At 52.6% G+C, this 27,218-nt stretch overlaps 11 protein-coding genes across 11 annotated transcripts; 6 read left to right on the top strand and 5 right to left on the bottom strand.

Moving 5' to 3' along the window:
• Nucleotides 1–109: 109 nt before the first annotated feature.
• QC761_209210 (uncharacterized protein) lies at nucleotides 110–2,001 on the top strand. Its single transcript, XM_062876658.1, has 2 exons — nucleotides 110–557; nucleotides 871–2,001. Exons 1-2 carry the CDS (start codon nucleotides 497–499, stop codon nucleotides 1,908–1,910), a joined length of 1,101 nt encoding a protein of 366 aa, XP_062735274.1. The 5' UTR covers nucleotides 110–496; the 3' UTR covers nucleotides 1,911–2,001.
• Nucleotides 1,932–4,044, bottom strand: KTR4 (putative mannosyltransferase ktr4). The gene is made up of 3 exons (XM_062876657.1): nucleotides 3,479–4,044; nucleotides 2,539–3,418; nucleotides 1,932–2,483 (listed from the first exon to the last, which is right to left on the bottom strand). The coding sequence occupies exons 1-3, from the start codon at nucleotides 3,627–3,629 to the stop codon at nucleotides 2,327–2,329; spliced, it is 1,188 nt and encodes a 395-aa protein (XP_062735273.1). The 5' UTR covers nucleotides 3,630–4,044; the 3' UTR covers nucleotides 1,932–2,326.
• QC761_209190 (uncharacterized protein) lies at nucleotides 3,920–7,138 on the top strand (the record flags this gene model as incomplete). Its single annotated transcript, XM_062876656.1, has 2 exons — nucleotides 3,920–4,453; nucleotides 4,508–7,138. The coding sequence occupies exons 1-2, from the start codon at nucleotides 4,385–4,387 to the stop codon at nucleotides 7,136–7,138; spliced, it is 2,700 nt and encodes an 899-aa protein (XP_062735272.1). The 5' UTR covers nucleotides 3,920–4,384.
• A 329-nt stretch (nucleotides 7,139–7,467) lies between these two features.
• On the top strand, nucleotides 7,468–9,111 carry ubp10 (Ubiquitin carboxyl-terminal hydrolase 10; the record flags this gene model as incomplete). Its single annotated transcript, XM_062876655.1, has 1 exon — nucleotides 7,468–9,111. One exon carries the CDS (start codon nucleotides 7,468–7,470, stop codon nucleotides 9,109–9,111), a length of 1,644 nt encoding a protein of 547 aa, XP_062735271.1.
• A 230-nt stretch (nucleotides 9,112–9,341) lies between these two features.
• Nucleotides 9,342–11,763, bottom strand: QC761_209170 (uncharacterized protein). The gene is made up of 3 exons (XM_062876654.1): nucleotides 11,170–11,763; nucleotides 10,257–11,075; nucleotides 9,342–10,197 (listed from the first exon to the last, which is right to left on the bottom strand). The coding sequence occupies exons 1-3, from the start codon at nucleotides 11,196–11,198 to the stop codon at nucleotides 9,987–9,989; spliced, it is 1,059 nt and encodes a 352-aa protein (XP_062735270.1). The 5' UTR covers nucleotides 11,199–11,763; the 3' UTR covers nucleotides 9,342–9,986.
• Nucleotides 11,764–13,290: 1,527 nt separating this feature from the next.
• Nucleotides 13,291–15,366, top strand: MET12 (methylenetetrahydrofolate reductase 1; the record flags this gene model as incomplete). The annotated part of the gene is made up of 1 exon (XM_062876653.1): nucleotides 13,291–15,366. One exon carries the CDS (start codon nucleotides 13,291–13,293, stop codon nucleotides 15,364–15,366), a length of 2,076 nt encoding a protein of 691 aa, XP_062735269.1.
• A 522-nt stretch (nucleotides 15,367–15,888) lies between these two features.
• cwf16 (Pre-mRNA-splicing factor cwf16) lies at nucleotides 15,889–16,818 on the top strand (the record flags this gene model as incomplete). The annotated part of the gene is made up of 1 exon (XM_062876652.1): nucleotides 15,889–16,818. One exon carries the CDS (start codon nucleotides 15,889–15,891, stop codon nucleotides 16,816–16,818), a length of 930 nt encoding a protein of 309 aa, XP_062735268.1.
• Nucleotides 16,819–17,649: 831 nt separating this feature from the next.
• Nucleotides 17,650–17,901, bottom strand: QC761_209145 (uncharacterized protein; the record flags this gene model as incomplete). The annotated part of the gene is made up of 1 exon (XM_062876651.1): nucleotides 17,650–17,901. The coding sequence occupies one exon, from the start codon at nucleotides 17,899–17,901 to the stop codon at nucleotides 17,650–17,652; it is 252 nt and encodes an 83-aa protein (XP_062735267.1).
• Nucleotides 17,902–21,093: 3,192 nt separating this feature from the next.
• QC761_209140 (uncharacterized protein) lies at nucleotides 21,094–22,317 on the bottom strand (the record flags this gene model as incomplete). The annotated part of the gene is made up of 1 exon (XM_062876650.1): nucleotides 21,094–22,317. The coding sequence occupies one exon, from the start codon at nucleotides 22,315–22,317 to the stop codon at nucleotides 21,094–21,096; it is 1,224 nt and encodes a 407-aa protein (XP_062735266.1).
• A 462-nt stretch (nucleotides 22,318–22,779) lies between these two features.
• QC761_209130 (uncharacterized protein) lies at nucleotides 22,780–23,836 on the top strand (the record flags this gene model as incomplete). The annotated part of the gene is made up of 2 exons (XM_062876649.1): nucleotides 22,780–22,825; nucleotides 22,902–23,836. 2 exons carry the CDS (start codon nucleotides 22,780–22,782, stop codon nucleotides 23,834–23,836), a joined length of 981 nt encoding a protein of 326 aa, XP_062735265.1.
• Nucleotides 23,837–25,124: 1,288 nt separating this feature from the next.
• On the bottom strand, nucleotides 25,125–27,198 carry QC761_209110 (uncharacterized protein). Its single transcript, XM_062876648.1, has 3 exons — nucleotides 26,687–27,198; nucleotides 26,149–26,630; nucleotides 25,125–26,093 (listed from the first exon to the last, which is right to left on the bottom strand). The coding sequence occupies exons 1-3, from the start codon at nucleotides 27,080–27,082 to the stop codon at nucleotides 25,259–25,261; spliced, it is 1,713 nt and encodes a 570-aa protein (XP_062735264.1). The 5' UTR covers nucleotides 27,083–27,198; the 3' UTR covers nucleotides 25,125–25,258.
• Nucleotides 27,199–27,218: the final 20 nt, after the last annotated feature.

Below are 27,218 nucleotides of genomic sequence, written 5' to 3'. Positions count from 1 at the left end.
TAGTGTAGTACACTGCCGTTCCCCTCCGAATTCCGAAATCTCACGGGCCGAGAAACAAACCAAAGAGAGCTGAACGGCCCCACTTTTAATCGCGCTCAGTTCACAGAAAAGTGGGGGTCCCACAACGACCTCACATGTTGACTTGTACCACACACACCACCATCTCACCCACCCAGTCGGTAAACTGTCTCTGCAGTAGTCATCCGGCTGATGATTACCAACCCGTTTATACCGCTCCGGATGTGTTTACAAACGAAAGCTCTGTAATCGCGTGCAAGGCCTGCTCAATCGTATCATCACTAAACTCAAACCAAGTCAATATACCGAAGAGAACGACGCCCTTGGTTGGATACCACACCAGCATATTTTTTATAAAACAAAAGTGGCAGCTTCTTTAGTATTACACATCGTCTGGTTTGTGCTTCGGAGGGAGTGATAGCGGCTTGGGAGGCGACTGGTGGTGGAGGTTCACGCCAAGGGACTGAAGAACATCTGGATGTCAAGAAATATGTCTGAATTTCCCACACGGCCTGTAGCCCAGCTTGTCGGGTCCAATGGTAGGTAACAAATCATCTTTTGATGACACCCTTCTGTGTACTTACAGACAACATTGATCCCCCTTAACTGCATCTCCCTATGGGCTTACATGAGGTGAGCCCCACTTCAAGCCTTGAGCTATCTGACTGTCCACGATGAACAGTTTGAGATCATCGCTGCCTTAGGGCCACTCATCCTCCCCATATGCCATGCTGATTCTCCCTCATCCCCTTCACGAGTACCCGACAACACGCCGATTAAACAGACAGAGACATTCACAACGACCTTGACCAGCCTCCCCTTGAAGAAACCACTTACTAACCCCCTCACCAGGCCCCATCCACGCCCTAACCTACTCCTCCCCCCCTTCAACCTACATCCTAACCGGCTCCTCCGACCGCTCCATCCGCCTCTACAACCCCACCTCCACCACCCCCTCCCCCCTCCCCAACTCACCCCCCACCGGCCGCCTCATCCAAACCTACACCGGCGCCCACACCTACGAAGTCCTCTCCCTAAGCGTCTCCTCCCTCAACGACCGCTTCGCCTCCTCCGGCGGCGACCGCACCGTCTTCCTCTGGGACGTGACCACCGCCCTCCCCCTCCGCCGCCTCGGCTCAGCCTCCACAGCCCACTCCCACACCGGCCGCGTAAACGCAGTCCTCTTCTCCGGCCACGACGACAGCCTCGTCATATCCGGCGGCCACGACACAACCGTCCGAATCTGGGACGTCAAATCCAACAGCAACAAACCTGTCCAAGTACTGAGCGACGCCAAAGACGCGATCACCTCTCTTGCTGTCCCCCAAAATGGGAACCCAGAGGTCATAACCGGGAGTGTAGACGGCAGAGTGAGGAGTTATGACATTCGTATGGGACGGTGTACCACAGATGTCATTGGCACGCCGGTCACGAGCTTGAGTTTGTCTAAAGATGGAAAAACGGTGCTGGTGGGGGGGTTGGACAGCAAGATGCGGCTGTTTGATCGCCGGGATGGGACTTGCTTAAAGACGTACGAGCACCCGGGTTGGAAAAACACTGAATTAAGAGTGCAGAGTTGTCTTGGTGGGAAGGAGAGGTATGTTGTTGCGGGGGATGAGCTCACTTCCGAGGCGGCGGGGGTGACGGGAACAACCAGTCAGGAGCAGGGCAAGGTTTGGGCGTGGGATTTGCTCACTGGAAAGCTGGTCGCCACGGTGCCGGTGCCTTGGGGTGGTGATGCCAGTAACAAAAAGGTTACTATCGGGAGAGATGGGAAAGAAAAGGCGAGGAAGAATGTGGTTAGTTGTATCGCGTGGAAGGAAGGGGGTTTTGGGAACCAGTTCTGTGTTGGGGGTACCAGTGGGGTGGTCAACGTGTATGGCGAGCTTTAGAGAGAAGTCATTAGCCAGGTTTGGTTGTCGCATTTTCTTTTCTTCTATTTAACCTAGTAAAACATGAACAGTGAAGTCCCTCTCTCACACAACATGCTGTATGCATTTACTTCTTGCATAATTCTTTGTTGCCCTCTACACCAAACCGTGTAGCCTCCCTTCCACCCCTAACGTTACCCCCCTTTTTCGTAGTATGTATATGTAACAACCTCATTAGAATAGCCAATAAACCAGTCAAAATCCCCGCTTGCGCCAGACACCTGTTTTGTCGCTCAGTCTTTCCCAAATGCCTTCCCCTGTGTGGCGTGTGAGTGCATGATTATAGTCATAATCCAAAATAAAACCTCCGTCCCAGAGAAGCCCAGGATCTCGATGATCAAAATGTATACAGTGCAGCCACCTTAGCGTCAAGCTCATTACCCTTGACTGACAAACTTGAACCAGTTTGGTCGGCAGTCCTCTCTATACAAGAACGACTCTCCGTCCGTGAAGCGACCCGTCACACAGCCCTTGCACTTGGGCGAGTTGGGGCAGTTGAAGAAGGGGATATGTTGGTATCCGATATCGCGGAACCTGTCGGTCACTCGTCAGCGTATATCCCACAAAAGTCATTAGAGTGACAACATACCAGTGGATCCTGCTCTTATCCTCAAACAATCCCAGTCCAATGCTATGCACCGGCGCATCACCCCATCTCTCGTAGAAGAAATTCCCAGTCCGGTCCAGGTGGTTGAAGTAATCCTCATACGCCTTGCTCCTCCAGAAGCTCATGTCGGCAATCTCAAAGTTCGACCAGAAGTGGCAAGTCGAGTATCCATTAGCCTTCTTGTTATGGTCTGGCCGCCGGACCTTATCCGTCAGCCAGTCCATGGCGTTGTTCTCGTGAACATACTCGGGGTGCTCGGCAATGAATTTCAGGGTCTCGGGCCACAGAGTAGGGATCGAGTCGGGAGAATCATAGAGATTGATGGTGAAGCCGTAGGTCTTGTTGTTGTCCTGCATGTAGCGGAAGACGTCATAGTCGACATCACAGAAGAAGTGAACCTTGGGCTCCACGCGCCAGTAGTACTGCGTATTGGCCAAAGCAGGGTGGTGATAGAAGAGGCCACTGTTCCAGCGGCACATTTGGTGGTAGGAAATCATGTCAGCGTATTGGACCTTCTTTTCCTTGAGAATCTGGGTGGATTCCTTGTAGAGGTCCATGTTGATCCATTCGGGGACAGCCCAGTGTTCCTTCGGGATGAGTTCGTAGCGGCATTCTGCTTTGGTAAGAGCTTGCGTCTTCTTCTTGAATTCTTCGGTGAAAGGGACATCGTTGAAGAAGGTCCAGGGGTAGTTGAACTTGTGGTTCCATGTTCTTTCGAGGTCGCGCATGGAGGAGAGCATGTCGTTGAGCTCCTCATTTCGTACGAGGGCAAGTAGGGTGGCATTGATTCGGGCGGTGCCCGCGGGGCCGGGTGCATATTCCTCGGACGCGTGAACTAAAATGCCTTCTGGCTCTCCCGTTGCTGTTTGATAGCAGTGTCAGCGCGCGATGCCATGGTGTATCGGAAACGGGGTTGGCGTACGGTCTAGGTTTGGATCTCGTTCGAATGACTTGATGATCTCTTTGGCCTTGTGTTTTGGTGGTGATGTCGGCTTCAGGACCTGCCAGATGAAGAAGAACCACATCACCACGGCCGCAAAGCCCAGGACCCTTACGGGGCGAGCAATGGCCATCCTTGCGAATCCGCCGAGGGATCGGTATGTCGTGGGTTTCTCGTATCGGTGTCAACTGCCGGCGAATACGGCCTTGGAGCCTGTGTTGTAATTTCGGTGTTAGAAAGGTCAAAATGGTCGTGACGGCGTGTTTGAAGCGTCGGTCGAGTGTGTCTTTTGTTGGTTGATGGTTGCGACGCAAACCCGAGCTGCGTCGTTCAAATCAGCCGTTGGCTGGTCCCTTCGGCACGTTGGACTGGGTGGATGGCAATTAAAGCAGCGCCCAGCGCAGTGGAACCAAATGCGGGCCGAAAAATTCACGAAAAGGGGCGGCAGGCGGTTTGATGTCAGCGATAAGCGACGATCAGCTCTTATCTTCGTGGCCTGTGCGTAGGGTTCTTCAAGTCTTCTGGAAGACTTGACCAGTTGACGATTCTTAACTCTCTTTTGTGTCGAAAAAGATATAAACATCACAAGCCTCGCATTGGAGAGCCTCTGGTCTCTTTTCCATTATGTTACCTCGTGTGGACTTGGAACACAAGGTGTGGTGTTGCAGCATCTCGTGTCGGTTATTCCCAAACCACTTCAGCATGTAACTAGGGTACCGCGTAAAGTGGTCTCCCGTTTCGCGTCCCACCCAAGAAAGCTTAAAACAACAAACATCCCCGGACAGTGAACCAGCGCGGAGCCTGCATCGACCCCTTGGCCTTGAGGCGGCATCTGGGTTTTTGAAATCCGTGTAGGCAGAATGCTCCGCTTAGGGAGACCAGATCAGCATGGCTTTTCTCGCGCAACTGGGGGCCTCGACCGATGAACTGGTGGACGCCATCGTTGGGATTCCCGAAGTAAGTTCCACCAAGCCTTGGCTGTGATCCTCAGTTTGACTAACACGACATAAGTCTGATCAAGAGACCCGAGATATTTTTCGGGAGGCTGTTCTCCGTCTTCTTCGCAACCATACTTATCTTAGGACCAATCAGTTTGAGGTCGAAGACAGACTCAAGGGCCTGGAGGAACGTTTCTATGTCGTTGGAAGGGATGCACTTGCAGATGCTTTTCGCAAGCGACTCGAAGCATTGGAACCGCACCACAACAAATTTACGCCTGATGTCTTCCACTTTCTCCTCGAGCTCGCCGACCAGCCGGCTCAAAAGACTGACCTCACTGCGCTTGACGCGCTGATTGAACCCGAGGAAATACCCACACCAAAGTTAACATGGAAAGACATTGCCAGAGAAGATGGTTGGGTACAGGAACGAGACATTTGGCTCTTCAACCGCCACTCCCCAGATTCAAGTGACGACGAAGAGGTCGCCGACCTAAGAACGATCGCTTCCGTTGAATCACTCACATCAGCTTCCTCGGTAGACGACAGAGCACCACGCACAGCATTGGCCAGTGCGTTCAAACCCCAAGGAGAAGAGCTGCTGCAACAAGTCAGGGAAGCACTGTCATGGCGAGACGCTTCAACAAAAAATGGAGGAGAACAGCCTGAAAAAGTGACCATATCAACATTGCAGTTGGTCCGAGAGGTGTTGTTTATGCTTAGTGGCTTACCGACAACCTTTTTCGATGCAGACTGTAGCCCAAGTCCGCTCTACCAGCTCCAGGGGATTTCAACGGAAGCATCAACTGCTCTCTTTAACTCCTTTGCTGAATGCGGTCGTAAGCTCGCACCTTTACGAGCCTTTTCCAGAAGGAAAGCAAAGTCGCCTCTCTTGCAGGTCTTTGAGAGTTCTCTACAAAAGGCCCTGACCTCGCTCGACGGAAAGTTGGCGAGAATTCAAGGCAGATATGTTGCGATTAAGGAGGATGTGGTGGTGAGCTTGGTGGGCATCTTGACCGAAGTGCAGCCGATTCTGAAACCACTCTATGCGCTCTCGGATATCATCCGTCAGCTTCAGGAGGAAAGAAACACTCATGGCTTCAGATATCTTGAGCTACTATATGATGCGGCGGGGATGGCTCAGCTCCAAGCGCACCGGGACACCTACCATCTTTTAGGTGGTTTATTTCTTGACTGTTTTCAGGTCTATCTCAAGCCAATTCGCCTGTGGATGGAAGAGGGAAGACTTCTGCCCGGGGACCGAACATTCTTTGTGTCGGAGTCCTCTACCAAGCTTCCGTTGCCTCATATTTGGAAGGGACAGTTCAACTTGCTGCGCTCCCCAGAAGGCCACCTGCACGCACCGCGTTTTCTCAAACCTGCTATCCACAGAATATTCACTGCGGGCAAAAGTATTGTGGTGTTGAAAAACATGAAGCGACATGCGGCCGCCAGCAAATACCGAGCAACAGACGAACCCAAGATGGACTTTGCTACTGTTTGCCCAGACCACCTGGAGTTCGCCCCCTTTTCGGAGCTCTTCAGCGCCGCCTTTGATGCTTGGATCCAGAGCAAGCACCACACTGCAGCGGCCACTCTTCAAGAGCTACTCTACAATTCTTATGGACTGCTCCAGAGTCTAGACATGCTTGAAGAAGTATACCTTATGTCGGACGGCTCCAAATCCGACGCCTTGGCCTCGGCTGTCTTCAGACACCTCGACAACTTTAGCAGCAGCTGGAAAGATCGTTTTACGTTGACCGAGATTGCTCAGGGGGCTTTCTCGGCATCTATCGACAATTACCGCATCTTTGCCGAGATCGATCCTCGTACTGTTGTTCACAGTGCCATTGCTGGCCGGAGCTCTGTTCGAGTCAACCTCCCTGCTATCCGTCTTGGGTGTCGTCTGAACTGGCCAGTGCAGATTGTAGTCACAGAGGAGTCAATACAGGGATATCAGACGATATTCACCTTTTTGCTGCAGGTCCGCAGAGCGATACATGTCTTGAAGCATCCAGTCAAGAATTTCCACCCCCGAGGAAGCCTCGCTGCGACGGGTCCAATGGGGCAATACTACATGCTGCGAACGAAACTCCTCTGGTTCTGCGACGCCATCCTTACCTACTTGACAACACTCGTGCTGGCTCCTAACACAGCAAAACTAAGAGCTAACTTGGGAGATGCGGGGGATGTGGACGACATGATTAAAGCCCATGCCAACTTTGTGAACAGAATCATCCATGAAGCATGCCATGGCGCCAAATTGCAGCCTATTCGGGACTCCATGCTGGACATTTTCGATCTGGCTATCAAGGTTGCGGACGCGCAGAAAGTAGAAATGGCGAGGCTGGAGAAGGAGGAACATGAGATTACAAGGTTATCGGTGATCTCTTCTCCTTACACCTCACCAGTGAAAGCCAAGGCCAAATGTGCGGCAGCAACACCGAAACCAAAGAGAAGAAATGACGAAGACGATGACTCGGGCAAGGAAAACCAAGGTCTGGAGTGGAAAATCAAACAGAGCGCAAAGGTTAACGAGGGGAAACCGCACCATGTCTTGTTGAAGGAGTATCAAGGTGATTTTGAGAGACACCTGAGGTTCGTTGCTGGGGGGCTCAGGGGCGTGGCGAGGGCCAGCAAGGAACAGGCAGCCGTGAAGTGGGATCTGCTGGCCGAGATGTTGGAGGTTGGGATCAAGGACTGATAGCGTAGTAGTTTCCACCATAGTATACCTACATTGTATCCCCTGGCCATCCTCCTCTCTGGTGTGAGACGCGGCACGAAATTTAGTCCACAAACTGCCTATTTGGGCAAGCGTCACACGAAGGCCGTGCCAAGGTTGTGTGGCGGCCAAAGCTTTGGTGGGGCTGCTCCGACGATTGAATTGATTGACCTGAGGCCCATGCTCAACTTCGCGGTCCTCTTGGGGAAAAAGCACGACAACGTCCATCAACGCCTCAACAAGCGCATTTCGCGTTCGGCCGACGGCATGCACCATCATCCAAGTCGCATAAATACATCAAACATACAGAGATGTCGAAGCGTCAGGCGTCAGAAGCTCTCGAGGAGCTAGTAGGCTCACCAGCCTCCAAGAAGTCCAGATTCGACGACTACACCAAGAGCCTAACCCCCAGCGCAAACGGAGATGATAACCACACGAACGGACTGCAACGGATAGAAGACGAGGAGGAGGGCGATGATTTTGACGATGAAGTGGAGGAAAAGGCGCCCATCAGACAAGCTGCACCGACAGCAGGCTACGACGACTTGTACCTCGACACCATCGATCGCAACGTCCTCGACTTTGATTTTGAAAAGCTGTGTTCCATCAGCTTGTCCAATATCAACGTATACGCATGCTTAGTATGCGGGAAATACTTCCAAGGCCGTGGCCCAAAGTCACACGCCTATTTCCACGCGCTTGACGAGGACCACCACGTCTACATCAACATGAGCACCCAAAAGGTGTACGTGTTACCCGAAGGATACGAAGTCATGAGCAAGTCCCTCGACGACATCAAATACGTCTCCGATCCGCGCTACACCCGACAAGAAGTCGCCGAGTTCGATCGCAAACCTCGCACCTCCCGAACCCTCCTCGGGAAAGAATACACCCCCGGTTTCGTAGGAATGAACAACATCAAAGAAAACGACTACCTCAACGTCATAGTCCAATCCCTCTCCCACGTCTCACCGCTACGGAATTATTTCCTTCTAGAAGACCTCTCCAAGCGCGACGAGCTCGTCAAACGGACCTCAATCCTCTTCCGCAAAATCTGGAACCCTCGCGCCTTCAAATCCCACGTCTCCCCCCACGAGCTCCTTCAAGAAATCTCCCTCCGCTCCAACAAGCGCTTCACCCTCACGGCCCAATCCGACCCGGTGGAATTCCTATCATGGTATCTCAACAATCTCCACCTCGGCCTAGGCGGCTCAAAGACAAAACCTCATTCCTCCCCCATCCAGCACATCTTTCAGGGAAAGCTAAAAGTAGAATCCCAAGCCATCACCGCCAAAGCCGACGCGAGTGACAGGTTACGGTTTGAAGAGTCTGCCCAAGTTCAAACGGACATCTCTCGGTTCTTACTCCTCACCTTGGACCTCCCTCCCGCGCCTTTGTTTCAGGACGAACAAGAAGCCAACATTATTCCTCAAGTCCCACTGTCTTTACTCCTGGCGAAATACAACGGCGTGAAAGCCCAGGAACTCAACGCCCAGCGGAAGCGATACAGACTAATGCACCCCCTCCCGCCGTTCCTCGTTTTTCATGTGAAGCGCTTTTCCAAAAACAAGTTTGTCTCTGAGCGCAACCCGACGATTGTGACGTTCGACGCGAGGAATTTGGATGTCGGGCCGTATGTTGAGCCTGATCCTAGTCACTGCCAGCCGGGGGAGCCGATATGGTATGATTTGGTCGCGAATGTGGTACACGAGGCGGTGAGACAGAAGGAGGATGTGGCGGATAGCGCGGTGGGGGAGGAAAAAAAGACGTGGAAGGTGCAGCTGAGGGATAAGAGCCGGGAGGGGGAGTGGGTGGTGGCGCAGGATTTGTTTGTGGAGAAGATTAGGGAGGAGCTGCTTTATCTGGGGGAGACGTATCTGCAGGTTTGGGAGAGGAGGGATAGGCCTAGGGTGCAGGGGGGGAGTAATGGGAAGGGGAAGGGGAGGATGGCGTGACTAGGAGTGATGAGGGGGATGGAGAGGTTGGGGTTGAATGGTACGGTGTAGAAGATGATTGATGATACCAGATTACAGTACGGAAGCAGTTAAAAGGCTCGGAAAAAGCAGCAAACATGGGAAATGTAGCACATAAAAATTGCATAGAGAAATTCAACTCCCAAACACTTTAACATGTGGATGAAAACTAGTACCTGACGGTTATTATCGGCGGTTGACGTACCCGACACTTACTGATAAGACAACAGCATATATTTCCTGTCAGCAATAACACTAGCAGCAACATACATGACGAAGCCCATACTTCAAAATATTTCTTTTCCTGCTTTTGCAAAGTCGCTAAATCACGCGCTGCACGCCTTGATCCCTCGAAGCATGATGAGCCCAGTCCATTCATTTTCCGACAATTTCCCCCGCCCCCTTCCCAAATATCCCAAAAGTCATTTCGCGCATTTCAACCATTGAACCCACCGCATTCACCACCCACCCGCTCTCCCTTTTTCGCCCTGACCGTTTCCTCCCACACACCAGGTGAAAAATCACAGCTTACACCGCCCACACCAATCATCCCTGCCTGCTACTGCTACAAGTTCAAACAGAAGGAGAAAACGGCGAGTTGAGAAAAATGACTGTCAAAAAACAATGCTTGCCCGATGAAAAAGACAAAACCGGAAATGATGTTGTTACACACAGGACATAGAGACGGTAAAGAGAGAAAGAGAAAGAGAAAACACACACACAACAACGCCTGGAAAGCTTTTTTGTCCACGGACGGAATTCTTTTGGGATTTCTCTTCGGTAGGCCATCATAATACGCTAGGATGAAACCCGAGGCCGCGCTCACTTCGCTACATAAGGTTGCAAAAGGGCTGTATTTATAAGTTCTTCTGCTGTTCGTCATTCGACTGCTGCAACTGCTGCTGATAATGCTGCTGCTTGTTGTTGCGCTTGTCACCGTGGTGATTGTTCGCCGCCTTTTCCCGCCGGGACTCTTCAATCGCAGTGCGCTGCTGGATGCTGGTGTCGTGGCTCTTGAACTCGATTTTGGTGTCATTTGGCATCGACAGGACTCGGCGCATAGTTTCGCTGTGACGACAGAATAAGTAGGATGCAACAGTGTAGCTTGTCAAGATATATAAACTTACCGGAGCTTCAGGACCCGCTGTCCACTCGAACGAGTCCAGATGCTGAGGATGTCCTCCCCGTTACGGATGCTCACCACAATACCGCAAACCTCCTCACTGGCCTCGCCGAACTGGTCGCCAATAATGGCAAACAGCAGGTCCTCCCAATAGCGGTCCGCAACGCCCTTCTTGAGGCGCACCACCCACTTGCCACCCGCCTTGTTCTCCTGGTCCTCCCATATTGGCCGGATTCCCTTCTTGAAGAGGTGGTAGTCCGATACCAGCGGCAGCGTTGACGGCCGCTTCAAGTGCCCGTACACGCCGAAGAAGTTCTCGGCTGTATCAACCGAGGCGATTGGGTGCAGAGTGTTCTCATACTCGATAAACCCGTTCGCCTTGGAGATGGGCGGGCGAAACCAGAACACCCAGCTGTCACGCAGCCGGTGGACTGACGCTCCTGACGTCCTGGCAGAGTCAAGCAGGGAGGCGTTGGATGCCACCCGGCCGACAGACTTGCCAGTCAAGCCACCCTCCTTTGCAGATTTCTCCGCACCGGGTGTCTTGACAGCAGCGCCCAAAGACGACTCGAAAGGATTTCCAGTCGCCTTAGGGGTCTTCGCCGAGCCAAAAGAGGCAAAGGCGCCAGATCCTAGGCCGAAGGCATTCGATGCGCCGCCTGTAGGTGACGCCAAGCCGCCTCCCGGCGTGGTTATGGAACTGAAGGGGTTGGTTTTCTGGAGCGAAGAGCTATCACCGCCGATTCGCCTGAAAGAGTTGTTGCGTCCAGAGGGGCTGTCGCCCTGACCGGAGCCGGAAGTAGAGAGGGAGAGCTTGCTCGAACTTGTGATCCAAAAACGTTAGCACGACAGCTCCGGTTGACCCCGCCGAACAGCTTGGACAAAGTGAAGACGATGGAAGAAAAAAAAATACTCACCCAGGGCGGCGACTCCATATGTTCTCCATGGAGAAGATGGAAACCGGTACTAGGGGAAAGGGGGTGTCTAAAGAGTGTCTACAGCTTGCGAGCAAGCACCAGCCACGCCCTTCAATGATCGACAGCAACCTCTGGTGTAGTTCGGCCTGTGGTGCAACAGACACGAAGGGCGACTATTGGAAGCCCCGAGAGCACAAAATGTTGCAGTGCAAGTGCTCAGATTAAAGCGCAGTGACGCTCACAGTGGTGTATTATTCGAACGGGAAGGCGAGCGGAAAGGGAGGTGGGTGATGTCAGGTGTGGGTTGAGGAGGATTAACACGGCGGGCGGCTGTTTCGTCTCGAGGACCTTTGGAGGTGGTGGTGCGATTTGATGGGTGGTGGTGGGTGGCAGTTGGCGTCAGTGGCGGGATGGATGTCTGGGCGATGTTCTCACGAGAATATCCTATTATTAAGGTATGCGTGAAGGTTGAAGGTTGGGCGGCAGGGTTTTAGAGCATCAGGGAAGCGTGGTGGGATGTCAGAAGCCGTTTTCTCAGTTCTCGAACAATGGTGGAAAAGAACAAATCTTGAGAGGGCCCCCAAAGCAACAGGCAGTGCACTGTGGCGGGTCTTCGCGACGTCTCCACCACATTTTAGTGCCAAAAAAACATGACTGGCCGGCAAAAGCAGCCCACCACCACTGCCACCGTGCCGGGAGCACCAAAACCAGGCCGACCACCAGAACGTTACGGGCGGTGACAGCCGGCACAAAGAACCCCACCAGAACCTCGCCAGTCGAGTCTCGTACAAAGAAAAATTTCGCGCCGTCCATTTTAACATTCTCTTTTCTTCTCTTCCACAAAGACCATCAACTGTGAATACATCACCAACATCACCACGCACCCCATGCTGTTGGCGATCTCAGTTGCCGAGTCGAGATTAACTCTACGAAGCCCTTGTTTAAAACCATCGTCACGAGTGCCCCTTAATTGCGCGGTTCCATGATGCGGTGATGACCTGAAGCACTAGACATTCTCTTTCTCACTTGTCTTTTTACTTGCTGCCATGTAGACCAGATTTGATCACCTTGGATTCTCTCTCATATGTATATTTGTTACACGCTCGCTCTCGACTTTCAATCGGTACGTCGATTGCCCTACGCGTCTGGCTTCTCTGTCTTTTTTTAGTCCTGATGACAATTAAACAATCCGGTAAACCTACTCAACAACGGTCGAGCCTCTATTTACATGGTAGATAGAGGTTCAGCAGTGCCGTGTGTTTAGGGTGACGATACCATGGCAATTCCTGAATATCTGAACACCACATGCTGTCATCCCGTAGGCTCTGCCAGGCTGTTGAGCTAACGCTTTTATTGCTGATACAGATATAGGTTTGCAAAGAACTCAACTTGACACGTACAATGTCTCAACCAAGACTCGGCATCGAAGCACATGCCAGACAATTAGCGGGTAAAGCCGCAATGCCATGTTCTCCCTAGGCCCCCCCCACGTATATATCCCATAGTCAGCTTCAATGCAGTCCTCCTGGGTCCTCCTGGGGATTCTCAATGGTAAATATTAGAGCACGTTCTCATCCGATCGATAATTGGAAGTGGGGGACGTGTAATTTAGATCCGGGTACACGACCACATGACAGACCTTCACCAATCACTATGCCTCCTCGCACCTAAACTAACTGCCGATGTGGTTGGCTGTCTCACCGAGGCGCCCAGAGTGATAGAAACCCCACATTCTGACAGGCGTTGCGATCGCGGGAAGGAGGTTTGCTTGTACCCCACGTCACCTACGTAAAAGGTGGGGTTGACTAGTCGCCGCTGGAATGAAACAGTGCACCTTGACCACGGGAAATTCTTGCTAGAAGCAACATTGAAAAGGAGCTCGTAGTCGAGTAACTGGGCCAACAAACATCGAGTCAGGAACCGTCCGCTTCTCGAATACATTCCTAGCATTCCCAGCAGGGATCGAACCCTCCAGCGCACCGAGCAGCCACTTTCATCCGATTTTTTGTGTAGCGGTTCTCCTTCTCCGAGCATCCGCCGAAGCCACCCAGGAGCTCCCGCCCCTCCTTATTATTGTCAGAGCACACAGCTGCCCGCCATCCATCTCCCCTTTCAACCCCAATGGGTGAATTTCTTCCCAGTTTGGAATTGCCTGTAGAGGCTGGCAAGAACCACGCCATGGACAAAATCACAGACAAGATTGCGGCTTTGCCCGCCGAGACGAACTACTGCTCCCTCGAATTCTTCCCGCCCAAGACGGCCATGGGTTTCTCCAACCTCCGTGACCGGCTCGATCGGATGGCGAGGGCCCTGCGACCACTCTTTGTCAACGTTACCTGGGGCGCCGGCGGTTCTACAGCAACCAAGTCCCTCGAGCTCGCCGAGATCTGCCAGCGGGAGCTGGGCCTGACAACATGTCTGCATCTTACCTGCACCAACATGAGCCGGAAGCTGATAGATAAGACATTGGAGGACGCAAAGGCTTTGGGTATTCGCAATATCCTCGCCCTCAGGGGCGACCCGCCAAGAAGAGCCGAGTACCGTGATAGCAACGAGCCACAGACCGACGATGACGAAGAGGAAGAGTTCCATTGGGCCGTCGACCTTGTTCGTTATATCCGCAAGACTCACGGCGATTACTTCTGCATTGGTGTTGCCGCCTATCCGGAAGGCCATGCCGATGAAAGCCATCCCCTCGGCCAGAGCCTGGAGCATGACCTTCCTTATCTCGTCGAGAAGGTGCAGGCCGGAGCCGATTTTCTCATGACACAGTTGTTTTTCGACATTGCAGCGTACGATCATTTCGAGAAGACTCTTCGGGAGCATCCAAGCGGTGCATTCAAGGATATCGTGATTATCCCTGGTCTTATGCCTATCCAGAGTTATCAAATGATCAAAAGGACGACAAAGCTCAGCCACGCCAAGATACCCGATGCGCTCATGGACCGTCTGGAGGCTGTCAGGGGTGACGATGAAAGAGTCAAGGAGGTGGGGGTGGATATTGTCAGCGAACTGGTGGAGCAGATCAAGGAGATCAAGGGCAGGACGGCCGAGGGTCCCAAGGGCTTTCACTTTTACACGCTCAACCTGGAAAAAGCAGTATCGTTCATTGTCGAAAGAACAGGGTTGATCCCTCCCGAAACTCCAGAGGAGGAAGAGCTTCAGTCCGCTGTGAGACACAACCCTCTACCGGACATTCGACTTCTTCGCATCAACGGATCCGTCCCCGATGATGGAAGACGAAAGGGCTCGATTGGCTCTGATCCCAGGGATCGGGTTATTGTCCAGGGTCGATCCACATCCTATCCCGACTGGGAAGCGACAGCACAGGAGGCTAGCATTCCGGCAGAACCCATCAATTCCCGCGCTAACACACTGGCTATTTCAGAGGGCGAAGGCGTACTAGGCCGTGAAGCCACGTGGGATGACTTCCCCAACGGCAGATGGGGCGATGCTCGGTCTCCCGCCTACGGTCAAATCGACGGCTACGGTGTAAGCCTGCACGTTACGGTGGCCCAGGCACTTCGGATCTGGGGCACTCCAAGGACGACCGAGGACATCAACAACGTCTTTATCCGCCATCTCAAGGGCGAGCTCACAACCATTCCGTGGAGCGAAGAAGGATTCAGCCCGGAAACCGACAAGATTCGCGACCAGCTCATCAAGCTCAACTCCAAGGGCTGGTGGTCGTTGGCCTCGCAGCCGGCGGTTAACGGCCTTCGGTCCAGTGATCCCACCTTTGGATGGGGACCGGCAAACGGGTTCGTCTTTCAAAAGGCATTTGTCGAGTTCTTCATTCCGTCGGCGGACTGGAAGGTGCTCGAGCAAAAACTTAGGCACCCAGACTTGAAGGACGATGTATGTTTCTATGCCATCAACGCCGCCGGCGACTTTGTCAGCTCGGATGCCGCTGGCTCGTTGGAGGCAGAGGGGGAGAAGGAGGCCAGCACCAATGCCGTGACGTGGGGTGTTTTCCCCGGCAAGGAGATTGTCACGCCCACGATTATTGAAGAAGTCAGTTTCCGGGCCTGGAGCGAGGAGGCGTTTGGGATCTGGGGAGAATGGGCCAAGATTTATGGGAAGGGGTCGGAGAGTGAAAAGCTGCTTGAAAAGATTAGGGGTGATTCATGGTTGGTGAACATTATTCACCATGACTTCATCGATAGCGATGCCATTTGGAAGGTGCTGCTGAACTAGATGGCGTGGAATTGGGAGGTGGAGGAATGAAATGGGATGGTTGATGATGAGATGAAGCCCATGCAACCAAAAGCGCGTATTGGGTACAGAGAGATATCTGAAGGCAAATGTGACACTGAGAAGCAATCAGAACGGAGATGACGATATATAGCGTGAAGTTGAACCCTGAGGTTCCTCAGCCGATTGCTTACCATGATCCCTGTAATGTTTGTGAGCGAAGTGCTTTGTCAACCCTAACCCATATCACCCGACCCTTGTCGCCGTGATCCCTGCACTCCCAGCGAGAGTGGCGCCCCTTTTTCAGCCTCAATGTGGCACCAGCACCTTAATCGCACATCCAACCACAACCGACCGCAGCCGACAACTCTATACTTTCCCAACCCAGCAGTCGCATCCCGAATTTTCGACTTCTTACGCGTCGCACCACCAATCGAGTTCGAAATCCTTCTTCACATCCTCTCGCGAAAACCACTCACAACCCGACAAGCCACCCCTGATTAAACCACCACCACCGCCGCCGCCATGTCCGAACGCAAAGTCCTCTCCAAATACTACCCCCCCGACTTCGACCCCTCCCTCGTAGGGCGAACCCGCAAGCCCAAATCCGCGGCCAACACCCCCAAGGTCCAAGTCGTGCGCCTGATGGCCCCGTTCAGCATGCGCTGCACCGCCTGCGGGGAGTACATGTACCGCGGCCGCAAATTCAACGCGCGCAAAGAAACCCGACCAGACGAAAAATACTTGTCTATACAGATTTACCGGTTTTACATCCGGTGCACGAGGTGTTCGGCGGAGATTGTGTTCAAGACTGATCCCAAGAATCAGGATTATACTGTTGAGCAGGGGGCCAAGAGGAACACGGATCCGTGGAAGAGGGGGTTGGATGATGGGGACAATGGGGATGGGGAAGATGAGACGGATGAGCAGAGGTTGGATCGGTTGGAACGGGAAATGGAGGAGGCGGCGGGGGAGGAGGAGAAGAATGCTATGGCGGAGTTGGAGCAGAAAACGGAGGATGCGAAGAGGGAGATGGCGGTGGCGGACGCGTTGGATGAGATTAGGAGTCGGAATGCGAGGTTGGAGAAGGCGAAGAGTGAGGGGGTGGATTTGTTGGAGGGGTTGGTGAGTAAGGAGACGGAGGAGGAAAAAGAGAGGAGGAGGCAGGAGGAGGAGGATGCTGAGGCGGCGAGGAGGGCGTTTCAGTTTGCGAGGAGGCAGGAGATGTTGGAGGAGATTGTGGAGGAGCCGGAAGAGGAGGAGAAGGGGGTGGATGGGAGTAATGGGAGGCCAAGCTTGTCGTTGACTGAGGGGGTTAAACCTGCGACGACGGCAGCTGTGACGACAGCGGGGACCGATACGACGGATATGCCACCGCCGAGTTTTAAGAGGGTGGTTAAGAGGAAAAAGGACCACGCCGCGCTATTAGGGATCAAGAAGAAGAAGGTGGCTTGAAGTTGCATATGAGCGGCACCCTGCCAAATCAACCGATGGGGTAATGAGAGGAATAATCGTTTTACCGGCACACAGCACACTTTTACATGACGAGTGGAAGTGAGATAGAGAATGGTACCACCCAGGGAAACAGGTTACATAGAGCTCACGGTGTGCTTACAAAGTTGGCTAGGAAAACCGGCTACACAATCAGCACATCCGTTACACTAATAATTGATTCACACTGAAATTCACATTAAAAAAAGAACAATAGTGAGTCGAGGTTATCCCAGCCAAAGAATTGACCGAGAATTGACATATTGATTGCTTATGCGTACTAGATACTTTGATGTGCCAGCCCACCTCCATCATCAATTCATGCTCAGAACAGAGAAAGAAAATCATCTATCGAGAGCGTATTCGCAAACCGACAACTCCAGGGAAAATCATTGCTTGATTCCCACCGATATTCCCAGCCCATTAAACGCCATGCTCGCAACAAAAACGAGAGGTGATGAGCAAAAAAAGGACGACCTCCCAAAAAAAAAGACCCAGATATGCAAGTATTCGAGAAGAGAAGGGAAAAGACAACCGAAAACCTTTTTCCCCCAGCTCGTGTACGCCCCATATCATATCCATTCCGAAACCACACACATCCTAGTAGATATGTGTCATGTGTAACAACCAGCGTCATGTTTTCCCCGGCCCAGAAGAAAAGAAACCCGATGTTGAAGAATGGTTGTTACGCTTTTTCCTCTTCTCTTCCCAGCCCGATAGAAAACGAAGAAATGAAGAAGAGATCTTCACGCTTATTTCTTTTCTCCCTCACGGCAATGATGCGTCACAACTGATTTACTGGTAGTTGTAATCGCCTGGGTTTCTCCTCTGGTTCGATACGCCGTTGGGCATGCTGTTTGTGCCCGAGGAGCGGTCGTTGCTCTGGCTTGGGGAGCGCCTCTCGGGGGAGGTGGAGGCCTGGGAGATGGAGTCCATCTGGCGCTTGGTGTGTTGGTGCATGGAGCGGGCGTAGCTGCCGAGGTCGCTGGGTGGTGGGGGGGACATGGCGAGGCCGACGGAGTAAGAGGCGTTTTGGTTGGTGGGCATGGTGTGGGTTATGTCTTTGTGGGTGGTGATGATTTCTTTGGAGAGCTGATGAGGGTGATGATAGTGCCGCTCAAGTTGAAGCTTTTTGCAAGAGATGAGAGACTGCAGGAGAGCTACCCAAAAGGAAAAGGCCGATAAGGAGAAGAAGTTTGCGGTTATTGTTTGTCAGGCTTCAGCAGCCAAGAGTTGATTGTGTTTATTAGTCTGTGACTAAGATGCGGAAAGAGAAAAAACAGGAAACGGAGGGGAGGGGTCGCCAGGCTTTATAACGGAGAGCTTGGCTTGTAGGTGCTTGGAGTGTATCTGATTAAGGCGAGATTTGGTGGGGCTGGGTGGTAATCAATGGCACTTTTTGTGTGGGAAGGGGTACGAGTGGTGTGGGGACGGGGGAGGGGGGAAAGTTCGAAAGGCAGATTGACAAGCGGAAGGGGTCAACGCGGAGGACGGGCAGGGACCCTCAGAGAGAGCAGTCGGGACAAGAGAGGTCTCACACCCATCATCACCATAATCCTCCCACACCACCACCCGCCGGAACCAATCTCACAAAGGCATGACAAGAAGGGGACCCCGTCTCTCTCACCACCTCATAGGTGGAAGAGGATAGTGCTGCTACCCTCAGATGCAAGCTTACCCCCAAACCTATGACCGATCAGCGGTGATGAGCGCCGTTTGAACATGGGGGTGACCATGACAGACGTAGGACGGCTGCCAGTTATGGCGTAGCTTATGACCGTTTGAACCCATCACTCAGGGACTGAACATGTCTTCCCGTTTACGCCGGATTCACTCGACGTAAACTTTGGCCGGCCGTGTGTTACCACCGAACAATTGCTCAGCGCGGCTGGCCGACCTGTCTTAGATCAGTGCCACAGCATCGACTTGGTGTCCCCAGCCTGTTAGTGAAGCGCGGCGGCAAATACGCAGTGAGAGGATGAATGACGGAAAACGGAAGAAGTTGGGTGGATGGGGGAAGACAGCGGGAGCCAGGAAAGGCAAGACCCTGCTGATCATAGAGTTGGGGGGTGAGATAACGGAGGCGAGATGTGACGACTAAAGCCGTGGGAGACGGCGTTTCAGTGGTGCCAGAGAGACAGCACTGACGAAGAGAGAGTCCTGGGTACATGACGAGGATGTCTGCGTTGGTGGCCAAGGCAAGCGAGAGATGGGATCAGCAGTCTCACCCACCCTCCGCAACAAAAAGGATGACGGTTTGAAATGATGTCAGTGGTTGGACAAGACAAAAGCGGGCCCCAGAACCGTGAATGCGTGTTGTTCCGGTCTGCAAGGCTCATGCAGAGTGCCGATAGCTATTCCCTAACCTCATCTCGCGAGAGGTATCTGTACTCGGCCAACGTTAGGAGAAGTTGTTGATGTACTCATGTGAGCAATATCTATTCCACTGCTATTGAAGCCATGGTGCCTGATATGTCTCTGCCCTGCATGCAGCAAGAGGGGTTAAGGGGGTATGGTGAGCCAATGGCCGAGGAAAACGACGCTTGGACAGGGGAAAAGTTGGCACAGTGGCAGCACGGGGGGAGCAAAACATGGCATTCTCATGTTTGCCCATCCCACTGAGGCCATTCAGAGTCAGTCTAGAGACGGCACGTTGAAATTCCCATTCAATTAGTCAAGGCGAGACCACACGGGGTCCTAATTGCCAAGCGCGAAATCTTACGCCGGCACGACGGACGGAGGTCATTGCAAAAGCGGCTTGGCATGCGTGAGCTAGGGATGGGTAAATTGGCGCACAACGGGCGGTGACAGGAGGCAAAGCCTATGATGTGATGATGTGGCAGGAGGAACACATAGCAGTGTTGCTTCGCGTGTTGTGTTTGAGAGAAGAAAGAAAGCGGCGCTGGCCCTGACGATGACTTCACAAGCACACAGGGCAAAAAACAATCCACTGGAAAAGAGACATCGGATTCTGGCGCCACTCGTGCATGCATGCAAGGCGTCAGACCCCTGCAAATCGTGCCGATGACATCACAGCTCCCACCCCTGTCAGTCACCAAACCGGCAAGAGCTTGACGATTTTTCCCCACAAATCAACCCCAAGGGTCCTCCGACCTCGTCAACATCTTTGTTAGCCGTGACGGTTCCTGATCTAATTGCTCCAAAACTGCCGTCAGTAAAAAGGTCCAGACCAGTTGCCACGACAATCATTTACATTTCGCTGAAAGAAACCAAAAGTGTTCATTTTGCAGTTGCTCGGTCTAACACGCGCCAATTTCACCGAGTGTTTTGCCAGCGGCTGTAACTATCGTCAGCGGTGCCCTGACTAACTGACATCAGAGCTCCGGCTTTGACATCAGTCTCCCTTTTTAACTCCCGGCGGCGACGACTCATGGAATGGAGTCATAGGCCCATCCACCATCCAACTACCATCCAACGGCGCCTTCCGCTTCTTTTTCTATCAGTCTCTAGAACGTCACAAACAAAACGTCTTTGTTCAACAACAGTTGGACCCCTAGATTACATCACGTCGCACCCGTACGTGGCGTTTACGGCACAGCGACGGTTGAGCCTCCGCGACCTCCTCGCGCAGCGCCATTCAGACGGTTGACGTATGTCCAAAAGAAATACGACGTATCCCGTCATCATCAGTCCCGCCCAGCCACCGGCATCATCCGCAGCTATTGTCCCACACCGCACATTACATCAAGTTCAGCGCCGCGACACATGGAGGGCCGAGTTTATTTTGTAAAGCTTTAGATTGTCAAAACGGATGTGACTCGAAAATAGTGTGTTCGTGGTCGACGGCTTTGTTGACCGTCCCGTCTGTCTCTACCTTTCATGTGAGCCCACAGTAGTGGATAGTTTAGCGGCCTCGATCCTGAAATGCTGCAGCCTTTCTTGGGATCTAGAGCTAAATCCACATATAATTGTTCCATCATTCCCAGAGAGGCCTTCCCTAAACTTGGCACGTCTTGTCAGCCTACCCGTACACTGAAATGCGCACCACTCAAAATTCCAAGCCCCAGCAAGAAGGGGACAGAACAGCTGGCCGCGACCTGTGATTGGCTGAAAGACCTTGAACCCTGTTTTCCATATTCCTTCCCCCTTTCTTTGCCTTGGCTGGTGCCGATTATGCTGCTTGGCACTGTTAAGCTTGTCTGCGAGTGCACACATCTGGGTAAAAGTGGTCTGATTTTGTCCCGCCTAGACAGGATGTCTTGTGTCGGGACCAAGGATTCATGGTAGCTGTGATGAATCCTCGTCCTCCAATAGCCCATCCGAGTGATACTCGAAATCTTTCGGCACCGGAACCTGAACCTCGTTCCCGTCCTCACCATCCGAATCCGCCGCCGCTCCTCGTTTCCCCTCCTGTTCCGCCTTCTCCCTCAGTCGCTTGACATCCTCCTCGGCCTGCTTCAGGCCCTGATCGTCCACGCTCCTCCTACCCCTCAGGTAACCCCCCATCAGCTCCGCCCACTCCCAAGGCCTCTCCCTGCCGCCCGGTAAACTGTTGAAGTACTCCCACCCCATGACCCCACCAAACCTCGGGTGCCGCCCCGCCAGCAGAGGTATCACGTTTCCCAACACCTCAAAGGGGACGAACCCACCCCCGTTTTCCGGGTTGGTCACCAGCCCAACCACAATCTTCTCCGGGTCCCACCCCTTGACGAGCAGCATCTCGTACATGACCGGGTTGGAGCAGTCACCCCACCCGCAGTAGAACTGCGTGTTGTACCAGCTTATCTCCCTGCCCCTCATGACCTCCAACGCTTCGTAGTCGAATCCGCTGAGGTTGTGTTGATGGTTTAGCAATGCTGCTGCCACGGGGGCGAGAGTGATGATAAAGTCTGGGCCGAAGTCGGAGCGGAGACGATCGATGAGGTGGATGATACCGCCTAGGGTCATTTCCTCTTCTACGTCTAGGTCCAGGCCGTCGAGGGATTGCTCCTTGATGAGGGCGGCTAGAGGGGCGTAGTATTTTTCAAAGTCGGGGGTGGAGGAGGGGTAGTCGAGGCGGGTGAAGGAGCCTTTGGCTGCTCCGCCTAGCATGCCTAGGACTTTGATGCCGGAGGCTTGGAGGATGCGGAGCTCGGCCCATAGGGTTTGGAAGCGGGGGTGGGAGGGGTGGTGGTCGTTTAGGGTGAGGGCGTTGGGGTCCTCGTTGATGTGAATCGCGGCGAGGATGAGGTGAGTGAGATGGACTGGGGAGTGTTGAAGCAAAGGGAGGACAGAAATGGGGTCGCCGGATGGCGTGTGGTGAGTTTGATAGTAAGTGATGACACGAGGGAGGTGTGGTGGGGGTATCGGTGCCATTTTGAAGGCAATTAGATTGCAGGGAGGAAGCTGAATGAGATGAGAAGCGATGTAATGAAACCAGGAGAGTGACCAGGTATGTTTGTGAACCTTTCCGCGTGGATCGTTGACCTGTGATCTCCGGTGGTGATGGCGGGGAGGGGCCATGTAGTGTTGAGGGGTGTTTAGGCAGTTGGCTGATGACAGCTGCCGAGAGCTGTCAGACAAGTGGCAGAGGTCTTGCTAGATAAAACTTCAGAACCGATGAGATGAGCATTTAGAAAATGAACGAGAAACTGTGCATTTAAATCTGTGTTAATCATACTCGCTGGTGTGATATTACATGTAGGCTGGCAAAAATCAAGAAATGAAGCCAAGTGCCTCGAGCCCATGGCTTGACAAACAAAGGGAGGGCCTCTAACAGTTGACAAATTGTAACACAGCTCCAACAGATTACCGCCCAAAAATCAAAGTCTATCGATTATAATCGACTCGAATTATATCATTAAAACTACTTAAAAGCCCATGCGACGAAATAACTACATGGCGTGGGATTCAACTTAGGTCCGACTCCCCGAAAACAAGACTACAGAAAGCCGGCAAGCAACAAATCGTCCTTGAGCAAAACAAATGCTTTGCTTTTCACCCAGAATCCTTTCATCAACAAGAACAGCCGGTAAGAAAGGCACAAGACCGATTCCAACGGCTTATTGGCGTTTCCCACAATGTACCCCCACCCATACTTCATTCAGACAACGCTTACATCGACCATGGCAAGGCCAAGAGCGTCAATAGCCCCAACATCTCCTTCTGTGGTTTCCGAAGGAAGGACAACGACAGTGGCATCAACATCAATACCGAGAAGGTCAACTTCAGCGCACATAACTATCAGGCCGTCGACTTCGCACAACTCGGCTTCTCCTGCCGCCGCGTCATCCCCTTCTGTGGTTCCCGAGGGAAGGACTACGGCGTTGACATCAGCCGTGACAACGCCGGGAATGTCAACTTGAACACATGCAATTATGGCGCCGGTGTCGTCTGTGCACGGGATTTCTGTTGTTGCCTCTCCATCACCATAACCCTCGCCGGTGCCTTGTGTTTCCGAGACATCGACAACCACTTCGGCATTGACATCAACGGTTTCCGTAACCTCAGCATCGACTCAGACGACCACAGTTCCACCAGAGCATCCAGATTTATCGCCATCGCCATCGCCGCCATCGTCACCACCATCATTGTCGCCGTCATTGTCGCCATTGTCGCCATCTTCACCGCTGTCACCGCCACTGTTATCGCGGTCATCTCCGTTCTCACCGCCGTTGTCGCCGTCACCGCCACTATTTCCTCCATCTCCATCACCATCGCCTCCATCACCGCCCCCGTCATCCTCATGATACTCATCATCCCCATGTCTAGTCACCATCTTCGGCACCTCAAAGCCTCGGGCAGCGAGCATGCGGCCGAGCAACGAGCAGGAAAGTTTGTCTCCATTGACGCACTTGGGCACCAACTCAGCTGGGGAGCGGCGGAAGACGGGTGCCACGGGGGCAGCGAGTCCGACCGCCGCGAGGAGGGAGACGGTGGTCGGAAGGGTGAGCTAACAGATAGGGTTAGTTCCTGGTATAGACTGAAAGTGATAGTGAGCTGCAAACGTACCTTCATGCTTGTGATTGTTCGGCGAGTTTGAACTGTAGAGGGCGGTGGTTCTTTGAAAGTCCCCAAGGGGAGACTGGAGTGTGTTTATGAGACTGGCGCTTTGGTCTGGCTGATTCGGAAAGACAGGATATCAAAGAGGGCCACAGGACGTATCTATCTTCTTCTACGTCTCTTTTCATGACCCTTTGCCATCCGTCGTGGTGCCATCATCCGACGAGGATGAAGAGCACCGGTGTGAGGACATGTCTCACTTCGCTGTCCGCTTTCCGGTTTGGGCGCTCCTTCATCCCATCCATGTCCTTGGTAGCACAGCAGCCATTTCGGGTCTGTGTTGGTGTCGCGGAGGCTGTCTCCGGGGGATTCTGAGGCCGACAGGGACGGCGAGGAGGCGTACAAGCTCCGTGGCTGACCCATCAAAGAGCATCTCTCCAAGCTTGCCCCCCCACGCCAATGTTTTCTTGGCTCGAGGGGCCACGAGGTTAAAGGTCTACCCCATCAGAAAAGCGTACCTCCTCGTGCGGGTCCGGATAACGAATGTAGGAGACGAGGGCCACACCGGGAAATGTGAGACGAAGTGGTCACGGTCAGTGGGCACATGGAGCAGTGGATAAAATCCGATAGCGATAAGTCTGAACTGAACTGAACTGGTGGGCCAAGGCCGGGCTGATGTACACGTGGTGTCTGACTGGATGACTCTGAGTAATGACTCCCAGGTGGTGAAGCCTGGGGACAACAAACAGGGCTAAACAGGCAACAGGAGATACAAGTACAAGGACAATGGCGGCTGCAATTGATGGGTAGATGATGGTTGTTGTCTACACAGTTGCATGTACGTTGGGAGAGATATTTATCTTTCCTGCTGGCCAGGTCAGCGGTGATTCACACCATCGGAATCATCAGATGTTGAGCGATAGGGGTTTACGCCATCTCCTTGTGTTCTACCTAGCCAGTTAAGCACACTCAGACGACCATATTTTCGTTACGCCTTTTATTCAGCCACACCAAAGATTACCACAACCATGACGCGCCGCTTGTAGCCAATGATTGTAGGACCCACCTTTCGCCCCACCCTCTCCCGGTAGAAGCCAGAGTACAAGGGCACGGTGGCACATGGGGAAGCTTCATTTCGATATAAGGTACTTAGGCCACACAGCCCTACTTGGAGCCCCACTTATGCGGAAGCGGGTTCAATCTTTCTTCTGCCAGGTATGTTCGTATGTGATAGAATGGTTCTGATCTAGCCATTATGTAGGTCTAGGCAAGGGCATGCTGGATCATAGCATCTCCTCAAGACTCCCAGCTAGGTACTATACGAACAGGGGAAATAGACAATGGAAAGACATCCTTCCTTGATGAGAATGATGAGGTTCACACATGTAGGTACCTAATTAGGGTGACACCAAGAACCTTTGTTGCATCTATAACTGATATGCCCATGGCTATTCTCACTTATTCAGTCCCACACCTTACATATATCAAGCAGCGGCTTGACCACATTCTCCCCAAAGCGCTTTTGAAACTCAATGTCATCCCATGCCCATCTTTGCTCCACACACATGGCCACGCATTGCCTAGCCGCGGTTTCGTACTGTGACGGTAGCTGTTGTGAAGTGGCATCTAACCACCGAATCAGAGCGATCAGCCGGCGATCTGGGGTGTCGGTCATGATTGCTTGGTCGGCCTTTTCAGCCCACATCTCCAGTGTTCGATGGGTCCATATCTCGAGCAGGAGAATGGCGAGCTCGAGGAGAACATCCTTCGGCTCTGGCGTGTTGCTGATACTTCGTGTCCGGGGGCCAGATCTGGTAACTTCCTGCTCAACAAAAGGTCCAAACATCCTGCCACTCATTCCCGTGGTAGAATTAGCGTTTTCCACAGTAAGAAGCTTGATTTTGGTGCAGTCCCACGGCGTGACGAGCCAGTTGGTCCGTTGAAGCTGGAGAATCGAAGCTGCGATGTCGAGTGCCAATATTGTTCGTTGTTTATACGTCAGTTGTGTGTCTTCGTTCATATGCCCTTGCTCGAGTACCCTCTTCAGGGTTTCTGCAGGTGAAGGCGATAGAGCCGTGCTTATTTCATCGGCTCCCTCCTCGTCATCCATGTTCAAAACATCAGCCGTAAGCTGGAGTCGAATCATACGGCTTCTATGATGTGTATCACGCACAGCCTTGCAGAAGTCCAAGGTGCTTGGCCTGGAGGGCTGTAAACGTGGTCGGGCTGGGATCTCCGCAACTGCAAATCTGACTGTTGGTAATCCTGGGGACACGCTTCGGCTGTCGGTTGGATGACTATCCATCAGTTAGCCATACATAGTACGGAATTTTCAGTGTCTTTTAATCATACTCATCTGCTGCCAGCTCTGTATCTGGAGACAATACATGGACAAGCGCCCGCGATGAAACGGTGGGTTCGATGGATAATACTAGATTGAATGTAGTGGAACTTTTCAGGAGTCGACTGGTTCTTTTGTGTTGCCGATCAATCAGTATTCGACTTTCAAGCCGGAAAAGTATCCTGTGACTCCCAACACATCTGCAACGGCAGCTCTTATGAAGGGCGGATGAGAGCGAACATGCCGGATTGCGGATCTGGGTAAGCCTCAGCACAATGCGACTGGCGCGTGGAGACGGCTCATATGAAGAGAACTCCTGCAGGCCTTTGCGTTTCTCAATAATAGTCCCCAAGGAGAGCCTGCTTTGATCGAGCTCTTCATAGAGTGCTTTCAATTTTCCCCGTTTGATTGTGAACGAGACTCTTTCCGTGAAAGTGATCTTTTTATCTGGGGGGTTCGCTTGAAGGAGCGAGCCAAGGTCATCTTTTTGGGTCTGGTTCGCAAATCATCAGCATCAGACATTGCATAGAGAGTACCAGTTGAACTCACATCAGGGAGTCGCTGAATATGCTTGATATGTCCCACTATCGCCTTCAGCGAAGACTCATATTGCCCAACAAGCTGCTTGAATGGATCACTCAACGGACCTAGCCAGTCTTCAATCTCTTCGTCGACTTCGGGATCCCTCAGTAGTCGAAAGCACTCTGCAACGGTGTCTTCGTGTCGCAGGTTCAGCTCTACTACGCCAGCCGCTTGAAGAAGAAAGAGAATGTCTGTATGATAGAGATGTTGGTGTATCGTTAGGCGGAGGATCAGGTTTTCAAGCAAACCACCGTACTTGACGAAGGAGGCGACAGCGCCCTTGCCAGCTTGATAATGCTCCAAAGAAGCGATGACCAGTGGTATTACGCCAAGTACCACTCCAGCAACTTCGAAGCCTGACATAGTTGATTGCTTTCGCACTGCTTTTAGAGGCCTTCCGTTGAACAGCGCTTGCTTGAGCAACTTAGGAAGCGGGGGTGGAAGGAGAGATTGCCGTAAGGCTGCCAGCAACTCCAAGCACCAATCAAAGCCTTTACCT

Source organism: Podospora bellae-mahoneyi, chromosome 2 (genome assembly GCF_035222275.1).
Source record: "Podospora bellae-mahoneyi strain CBS 112042 chromosome 2, whole genome shotgun sequence".
NCBI classification, from domain to species: Eukaryota; Fungi; Ascomycota; class Sordariomycetes; order Sordariales; family Podosporaceae; genus Podospora; species Podospora bellae-mahoneyi.
This window is presented reverse-complemented; position numbering and strand designations above follow the sequence as displayed.

Excerpts from the sequence above, each read along its gene's own strand:
- QC761_209170 (XM_062876654.1), bottom strand. The coding sequence starts at position 11,198 with ATGGAGAACATATGGAGTCGCCGCCCTGG. Across the intron at positions 11,076-11,169 it reads ATATGGAGTCGCCGCCCTGG|TTCGAGCAAGCTCTCCCTCT; the intron begins GTGAGTATTTTT and ends TTGGATCACAAG. Across the intron at positions 10,198-10,256 it reads CAGCGGGTCCTGAAGCTCCG|CGAAACTATGCGCCGAGTCC; the intron begins GTAAGTTTATAT and ends CTGTCGTCACAG.
- QC761_209110 (XM_062876648.1), bottom strand. The coding sequence starts at position 27,082 with ATGTCAGGCTTCGAAGTTGCTGGAGTGGTACTTGGCGTAATACCACTG. Across the intron at positions 26,631-26,686 it reads ATATTCAGCGACTCCCTGAT|ACCCAAAAAGATGACCTTGG; the intron begins GTGAGTTCAACT and ends TTTGCGAACCAG. Across the intron at positions 26,094-26,148 it reads ACAGAGCTGGCAGCAGATGA|TCATCCAACCGACAGCCGAA; the intron begins GTATGATTAAAA and ends ACTGATGGATAG.
- QC761_209210 (XM_062876658.1), top strand. The coding sequence starts at position 497 with ATGTCAAGAAATATGTCTGAATTTCCCACACGGCCTGTAGCCCAGCTT. Across the intron at positions 558-870 it reads CCAGCTTGTCGGGTCCAATG|GCCCCATCCACGCCCTAACC; the intron begins GTAGGTAACAAA and ends CCCCCTCACCAG.
- KTR4 (XM_062876657.1), bottom strand. The coding sequence starts at position 3,629 with ATGGCCATTGCTCGCCCCGTAAGGGTCCTGGGCTTTGCGGCCGTGGTG. Across the intron at positions 3,419-3,478 it reads ACGAGATCCAAACCTAGACC|CAACGGGAGAGCCAGAAGGC; the intron begins GTACGCCAACCC and ends GCTATCAAACAG. Across the intron at positions 2,484-2,538 it reads GATAAGAGCAGGATCCACTG|GTTCCGCGATATCGGATACC; the intron begins GTATGTTGTCAC and ends AGTGACCGACAG.